This window comes from Panulirus ornatus, chromosome 38 (genome assembly GCF_036320965.1).
Source record: "Panulirus ornatus isolate Po-2019 chromosome 38, ASM3632096v1, whole genome shotgun sequence".
Taxonomy (NCBI): Eukaryota; Metazoa; Arthropoda; class Malacostraca; order Decapoda; family Palinuridae; genus Panulirus; species Panulirus ornatus.
The window spans coordinates 3,923,070-3,931,998 of NC_092261.1; the positions used below are offsets into that span (position 1 = coordinate 3,923,070).

An 8,929-nucleotide genomic window follows, 5' to 3' on the forward strand; every position below is an offset into this window, starting at 1 on the left:
TATGGATTGGTTTGTTTTCATGGCTCTACTTTTATTTCGGTACTGGATTTTGGGATTTTGATCACTTGTTACTGTACTATGAAGGAGTAAGATAATGTGTACGACAAGTTTTCCTGTGAGTCAGAGAGTAACATTTCAAGGGTAAGATTTTAAGTAGGAGCAAAGCAGAAATGGCTGATGGAAGAAATCTATTGCTGGACACTATGTAGAATCGAGTTAGACCAATGCAGTATGATTTAGAGCTTTTTTTCTTTCATGATGAATAATTAATAGTGGGGAAGGCAATTTGAGTAATATAGATTATGGGACAAACTAATGTAAAAGTAGATAAAACAATTGAAGAAAGCATCAGAATCCCAAAGAGCCTCACGTATTGTTCATAACAGTTGAAATTTACAGTAGAAATGTGATGTGAATATGGTGTGCTTCTAGGGAATCCTTTAAAGGAATGCTTATTGAGAGGCTGAGTAACAGTTTTACCAACCAGTTGGTGTGAGATTGTATATGTTTTTATTACCGCACAATCACTGGTGTGTCATACTTTTTTATTATGACATTGAAAATTAAGATAGACTTCAACTGTTCGGAAAAGTTAGGTTAGGTTTTCTTAGGTTCTGTTGTTTTATACAGCTTCATCTACGTATACATGAAACCCATATTTTGCTGATGTGCATATCCCTCCCCACAATCACTTGCATATAGGATGGAATCAGTTTATTGGTATAAATCTTTCCTATTAAGTGTAAGGAGTCCACAAATATGCATATCTCCCAGATCCTAAACTGTATCTGTGATCCACGTAAAGTGAAATTTTACCTTATCCAGGCCTAATTGGCCTGTTAAAGGATTTTACGGGTCTTGCAAGAATTTTAAGATGACTTAAAATTTGATTAGTTTTCAGTCTTTCCCCATGTACTTCCATGATACCATTGAAGATGAATTACCTTACCACAATATGCATTTGTTTTTCTGTGATCTTGTAATAGTTAGGGTATGCATTTTCCAAAGCCCTCTGTTTGGTCCTCAGTAAGTTTTGTCATTTCTTTACAGGAGTGCAACATGGATAACACTTCTAAAATGAATAAACATGGATTTTGAGCATCATACAGAAAGAGAAAAATGTGAATCTTAAAGAGTAACAGGTGAGAAATACTGTATCATCTATATTGTACTTCAAAGAAGCTGTCTATCCATAAATTGCTTCCTACTAACTCCTTTACAAGGAATTGCATCTTTGATAAGTCTCTGTAAAGAAGCATTTTCAGGAGGTAAATGATAATTTCTCCATTGTGTATTAATAGATACCACTTTTAATTTGGCCTTTTATGTCTGCATAAAGGTATATGATGTCACTATGGCTGTTTAATCTGTTTTTGGATTGGTTGGTGAGAGAGTAAATGCCAGGGTATTGGAGTATTGGGGATGGTAGCGTTTAGGGGGTGAAGGTTTGTGTGCAGATGACGTGGCTTTGGCAGCAGACTCAAGCCTGCTACTAGACTAGTTTCTGATTTTAGGAGAGTATATGAAAGGATGTTGAGAATTGATTTGAAAAAAAAGTAAGGTAATGGCCAAACAAGGTAAGATGTTCTTATGAATTAATAGGGACTTGAATTTTTACACTCAGATGTACATATATCTTAATGTCCATCCTCCAGGATACTTACACTGGTGTACACTGGATGCAGTATTAAAGAGCACATTTATTATTAAAGATTAAGAAATTCACCAAAACTCCATTCTTGGTTCTGTAGGTGCATTTTATGGATTTAAGTGTGTGTCAACCTATCCTGTGTGTTGTTTTGAGTTTAGCACTGCTCCCATTCCATTTTATGTTGAGTATGTATGAAAATGATCAACAAACTTACTGCATTAGTGATATTGGTATGAGATTTACTGTTTGGTTTATATAACAGTGTATAGTTTTCTACAGACTTTCATGTAAAAAAATAATGTAAGCTCAAAAATGGCATGCTAGCAGTACTTTGCATCTCAACAAATTTGCTTCATTATGATGTTGGTATACAGTTTCATATTTGGTGGATATGATATCATAGAGCAGTCATGGTTTTTTTGGCTTCACTTTCTTATGTTTACCTTCTGGGTAAAAAGTCACCTTCAGTGATGCTGTATCATTGTCTGTTAATAAAAGGGAGTATGATCTTGTTGAGGAACTTCTCTCTGTGAAGGAGTCCGCCATTTCCCTACTGATAGAAGTAGTGTGGTCTTGAAGCTTCAGGAGCCCTATAGGAGAAAGGGTCCCAGGGTCATATAATGTTACTGATACCTGTAGTATGCCTTCATTGTGAAGAAAAGAATTATGTGGCTGTTTATTATAAATCCTTATAAGTTTTTTATTGTCTTTCACCTGTTGGTGATGATTTTGTTAAAACGTTCCTTACAGTGATAAAAAATTTTTTTAGATACGCCTTAGACGTTTTCAAACCTGAAATGTGTCAGTGTTTTGCAGGTAGCCATGGACAGCTGTGGCGGGTGTGGGCCTGGTGATGAAGGAGAGAGACTGGAGGAACTCAGTAAAAGGCAAGACCTCTCAGCTCGTGCCACCAAGCTTTCCCAGCCATCTTTAGAGAAAGAGAGAGCTAGAACATCGGATAAATTGCTCAGTGGTCAGTGCATATCTTGATCTTGTATAGATGTCAATAGATATATTCTGCTGGGGGTTGAAATGATGCTTCATTGAGCAGCAGATTTGAAAAACATTTGTATTTTTTATTCTTTTCCTTTGATAATGAAATATTTCAGGATGCCAAGTTTTTATTTAGTTAGAGCAAAATAACTTTAGATTGGTATCTCACAAGCAGTGGGAAAATACAGTTTAGGAGGGGAGCAAGAGAGAGAGGTTGGTTAGAGTGTGTTTGAATAGAGTGAAGTTAGAGGAAATGGAGCATTTTAGATACCTGGGAGTGGATATATTTGGCAATATATGAAGCCAGGGAAGCTTACGTTTGCCATGGGATGGGAAAGGTGGGGGGCAGGGTCCAGGTTCCATTGTGGATTGGGTGAAAAGTGAGGTCGCTGTGTATGAGGTTAAAGCTGAGTAAGTCTGATGACATATATCATTTGATTTAATGTTTAATTTTCATAAACTTGGACCTTCTTCATCTCAGTCTTAAATGGGTATTTTTGGCTTATCAGTTTGCTGTAGAGATAGTATCCCTTCAAAACTTTTTATATATTCATAGGGATCAGGAAGATATTTTGGAATTCATGTGGTGTGTGGATTTTCAGTCTGCTGAAGTTTGAAGATCTTTGATTGATGAAGATTAGTTGAATCACAAAGTTCCTTGCCAAGACTGAATGTTTAGATTGAGGAATACCCTTGTTTTGATGAAATACTGGAACATTTTCCTTTGGAATATCACTGTTCTAGCCAGGACTCGAAGATTTCCTTTATCAACTAGTTATTCAGGATGGTTTTCCTTGCACTGTGAGATTCGTCTACTTGAACAGTTGCTTTACATTGCTGGATGACATAACAACTGAGGTCTGTGGCATTCAACAGTCTTCTTTGTTTAATGATACTTTGATGAAGATCTTTTTAACCCTTTTTGTATGTCTCTGAGTGTGCCTTTGTTAGAAATGGATGGTTCAGTACAGGGGCCAGTTTTGTTAAGGTTCACTCCTTTCTGGGTATGCTCTCAGGTGCATATATGGTATTTTCTTTTGAGGTGATTTTAGTTTTTGAGCAATGAAAAAATAGTTCTCTTTTGATGGCAGAGCCCTGTGAGTATCCATTTATTTTCTTTCACTTCTTTCCAATCCTTCTTTTTTGAAAAACCATCTATTAATTTTTAATAGTGAAGGCCTAAAGTACAGAAATCAGTGGGCAGTGAATGAGTGAGGATGGCTGGCTGCTCTGCGTTACCTCTTCTTCACACCTTAATTTCATAGACTTTAGTGGGTTATGGTATAATTGTTGCATCCCAGTGGCTGAGCACCAGTAAGCTTCAGGTGTTGTATTGAAGGGGTACATGATCATGGATACACCATATTTTGAGCTCTGCTTGCAGTATAGAAAATTTGTTGTTCTTTAAGACCTATTTTTTTTGTCCTTCCATGTTGGTTTATTTGTTTAAGTGGTGTTGCTTGAGAACAAGAAATAAATGAAAAATTTGATAAATTTTGAAGTAAGATGTGCATTATTTAGACATGTGCTCTTATACTAGCTTTATTTAAGCTTCCATTATTCATTGAGTTTCAAAATAAATCACATAAATCTCGTCACATAATCATGCATATGTAAGGTATTTCATATGTAATTTTAGGTGAAGCTGTATTTTTGGTACACATAGAAAATATGAGATCCAATTGTGAGGGGAAAATTCTTTAGAAGGCTGCTTCTGTATATCACAGATTGGAATTTGAACAGTTCAGGACACTTTTCTCATCCCAGTTTCTTTTTTCATAGCAGTTGGAGACCGATGGAGTCAAGAGGAGAATAGTGCAGTTGCTCATCATGAAATGCTGAGACCATCATGTGCCCTCCCCATCACAAATGGTGTAGCAACAGTAAATGGCATCCATAAGGCACAATCAGGCCACCCTGTACAACCTTCTGGGGTCACTGCACAGTCAAGTGAAAGACACAGTGAGCAGTCCCTTCTCAACAATAACCTAATTGAAGAAAAGTGTAACCTACGATGTGCCGATGAAAAGTCATATTGCTTATACCATAAGTTTCCAGCTAAGGTGAATAATAATGTGTATCCTGAAAAGGGGTCATCTGTCAAGGATGGTATGGATGAATACTTCCAAAGATATGCTTCTCTCAGCTCCAGCAGACAGCCGCCACAGCATCAGCAGCAGCCTCTCTTGAGACGAAATGAACTAAGTCCTAGCAGAGATCCCCAGGGTTACCCTGATCAGCTCAATCTTCTTAATGGCGAGGAGGAAGATGAAGATGATGGCTGTATTTATACATACAAGGGGGAAAATTTTGAGGCAAATCTCTCACATCTCATTGATATGTGCCTGAGCTGTGGATTACCTAACACAGAACGTAGCGTTGATGGCCGTGAAGCAACAGTACATAGGTTACGATCCCCAAGACCTGATCCAATAGAGCAAAACAATTTATTTTCTCCAGATATGGATTTTTTAGAAATGGACTTTGATCCAGGGCCAAGTGGTGATGGTGATGTAGATTCAGACTGTGAAGATAATTGCATTGACGAGTGTGATAGTAGGTTAGGTAGAGACCATGCTGCTGCCTTTAGTGTTGCTGGTGCTTTAAATCCTATAGGTGTTTTAGACAGAAAAGCTAATAATTATTGTTCTGAAATGAGAAACCTTATGTGTAGACGGTGTGAATCTAGTATATGTGATGGTAAAATTGACAATGTTGCCTTGAATTTAAGTGTACATGAAAATAGTTCTCCATTGAATATTGGAAGAGGGCCAAGTGCTGGTTTAGATGACAGACCAAATGCAAGAAGTAGTCCATTAAACGTGCCAAGAGATGGAATGAATGTTCCAAAAGACTTGAATGTAGAATTAAACCAGTTCTGTGATGCAAGAGGTCAGGCAGTAGGTGGGCCTGCCCCTCAAGCTCAAGAGGATGAATATGACCCACCTGATAATGACAGTGTGGAAAACAATTTGGGCGAGGCAGATATCATGGATATGATTGATGATCTTTGTGAAGATGCTGATGATGAAGATGGAGATGACAGTAATTCTGAGAGGTGTGATTTAGGTGCAAGAGTCTCGAGAACCAGTGGAGGCAGTGAAGCAGCATTGCGAGAAAGAGAAGAACGAGGACCAAGACATGGTAGTTCAAGCAAAAATATCAACAAGACTACAAACAAAACTAATAACAACAATCTTGGTTCTGTCTCTGCACCAGAAGTCAGCCCAGCCAAAGAATACAGTCCTCTAGAAAAGTTTGGTCGCAGTATCAGCTTCCATAACCAGCTCTCCAGCCCAAAATATGAGAATGTTTGTTTTTCTCACCGACCAAAGAAGGAAGAGCAGCCAAGTGAAGTTCAAGTTGAGAGGACTATTGGAACAGAGGCAGAAACTGCTAACTTGGAGGCATGCACAGGAAGGCTGAATCGTCGAGAAAACTCTGTCTTCAACATCCTATCAGATCCATCAACATCACAGGTAATAAACAAGAGCTTTTATACATATTAAAGTAAAGCAGGTTTGTATCCTTTCACATCCAGTAACATTGATTTAAGTAATAACAAGGAATACATTTCTTAACCCCTTTGGTGTTTCATGGAATTTCAGGCTGGTTCCCAAAAAGTATCAAGTATCCTCCTATAAAAATGAAATTCTAATTTCAGCTTTTCTATTACTTTTTTAGTTTTAGGAGGTATATTTTTCAGATCTGGCCCTAGAATTCCATGAGATCCATTCTGGATAGAGATAAATTATGTACATAAAGATTGCAGAAAATATAAGGGAAATTGTTGTTCATAAACTGACTGGACTGTCAGTAAACAGCTAGAATCATTTTCTGCTATAGAAAAAATAATTTGAATACCAATATGCATTATATCACTGTCTATATAAGAAGCTGCGGATGTTCTCAGAAAAATGAAAAATATCTGGTGAAAAGTGAAAGCTGTTATTGTTCCATAGTTTTTATTTTGTAAGTAATAATTCAATTTGAATCATATTAATGACAGAAACAGTATTTTTTACATTGTAGATTATTTACATTTAAATATGATAAGAATTTGCCTTGTAGTGGATCTGATAAATAGGACTTCATGAAGTTTTTGATACGAGTCATATGTTATCTCAATCTTGGAGGATCTAGCCTTAGACATTCTCGTACTCAAGTCATTTACATACAGAAACTGGTGTAGCTGAGGCGGTTGATGGAAGTGGGTCAGATGTTATATTCTCATCAGCTAATTATTTTTAAGGTACATCATAATCACCAGTGTCCTCAGACTCTTTCCCACTCTTGTATGCTCCAAGATGGCTTCAGTATCTGCATCCTTTGCACCCAGCTTCTTCTTGTCACTCGTGATTACAATTGGAAAAGGAAACATTATTCCTATATTTAGACCTTCTTGGCTTTTTTTTAGTGTTTATTATTTATTAGTTATTATACTTTGTCGCTGTCTCCTGCGTTAGCGAGGTAGCGCAAGGAAACAGACGAAAGAATGGCCCAACCCACCCACATACACATGTATATACATACACATCCACACACGCACATATACATACCTATACATCTCAACATATACATATATATATACACACACACACATATACATATATACACATGTACATAATTTATACTGTCTGTCCTTATTCATTCCCGTCACCACCCTGCCACACATGAAATGACAACCCCCTTCCCGCATGTGCGTGAGGTAGCGCTAGGAAAAGACACAATAGTTGATTTAATGATATGTAATTTAGTAATTTAATGATATCATGGTTAACACTGGAGTTGGAAAAGCAAGTTTAATGGCTACTCTATGCATAATCAATCAGCTGATCAAGTATAAACAAACACTATATAGATTATGCTGCTTACAAAATGCATCCCTCCAAGTATGTAAAACATGCTTTTGAATATCACATATAATATAGCATCTGCGACTTGCCAAAAGGGAACTATGAATGCATTTCAGACTTTGCACACACAAACACCGAACAGAAAAAATATGAAAAATCATGAAACACTGACAGCATTCGTTCTACCAACTTTTTACTAAACTCTGTAAAAAGTATATCGAATAATAGATATTATGATACTAAATGTGTATGTAATGTTTACTGTATAGAAATAGTAATATATCAGTAAGGTTAACCTCAAAACACAGAGCTGCTTACCGCACATGTAAACAGCTGAGTATATATAGACATATCAACAAGTTGTAATGTTGCTCACAGATGGCAGCCTACAAAGAGATGTGGCATTGCTTTCAGGGATGTATGGGTATTATTTCCTGTCACAACAAAAGGAAAAGGTTTTCGAAGCTGTTGGGTAAAGTCGCTTTCTGCATCAATTGGCTGTGAATGTGAAAACAGATGTATCCACATTCATGCCAAAAGGGTTGAAATTAGTTAAATGTGTAGATAAATGTGTTCCTCAAGGTTCTGTCCTGTCCCCTATGCTTTTTCTCCTATTTTCAATGATTTCCTCTCCACAAATAATCCAGTGCACTCATACTGTGACGACTCAACACTGCATTCATTCACATCCTTCAATTCTGCTCCCTCTTCTCTCACAAGATCTGCATCTTGTCTTGACACAGCTTCTTCAATAAACTGTGACTTGGACAGGATATCTTAGTTGGGTATACAAATTCTTGTTAAGTTTAATGCCTCCAAGACTCCTTTGACAGTTCTGTTATTCCACCTCCTGACTCAGTGAACATACTTGGTGTTACTGTAACATCCACTCTTTCTTGTAAACCCCACATTACAGGAATAGCTAAGTCTGCCTCTAAGATATTGGGTGTACTGTTTAGATGTCGAAACTTCTTTTCTTCTGAACAATTGCTCCATTTATGCAAGGGATTGATTCATCCTTATATGGAGCAGTGCTCTCACATTTGGGGAAGTTGTAGCTCTGCACCCTTACTTGACAGAGTTGAGTCAAAAGTGGTCCACCTTATAAATTGTCCCAAGCTAACTTCCAAACTTTGACCCACTTACTCTATGCTGCAGTGTTAGTTCACTTTCCTTCTTCAATAGGTATTACTTTGGTTTTTGCTCCCAAGAGCTGGCTGCTTGTGTCCCCTCACGACTAACTAGACCACACAATACTCGGCAGGCAGCTGCGTCACATGATTATTGTGTGGCCATCAGCAACTCGAGGGTGGGTTGTTTTGATACCTGCTTCTTTCCCTACACATCAAAACTTTGGAACTCTCTACCCTCTCATGTCTTTCCCAATAACTATGAGTTGACACATTTCAAAAGACAGATTTTTCACTTT

General features: G+C 37.4%; 1 protein-coding gene across 4 annotated transcripts in view; it reads left to right on the top strand.

Moving 5' to 3' along the window:
- LOC139760813 (uncharacterized) overlaps positions 1-8,929 on the top strand; it is a 29,509-nt gene that overhangs the window by 3,861 nt on the left and 16,719 nt on the right. For 3 of the 4 annotated variants that reach the window (XM_071684456.1, XM_071684455.1, XM_071684458.1), the window contains exons 2-4: positions 1,051-1,142; positions 2,468-2,624; positions 4,427-6,123. In XM_071684456.1, coding sequence (XP_071540557.1) covers positions 2,474-2,624; positions 4,427-6,123 — 1,848 coding nt within the window. In that variant the 5' untranslated portion in view covers positions 1,051-1,142; positions 2,468-2,473. The remainder of the gene's footprint in view (positions 1-1,050; positions 1,143-2,467; positions 2,625-4,426; positions 6,124-8,929) is intronic. The other variant, XM_071684457.1, reaches the window with a different exon arrangement.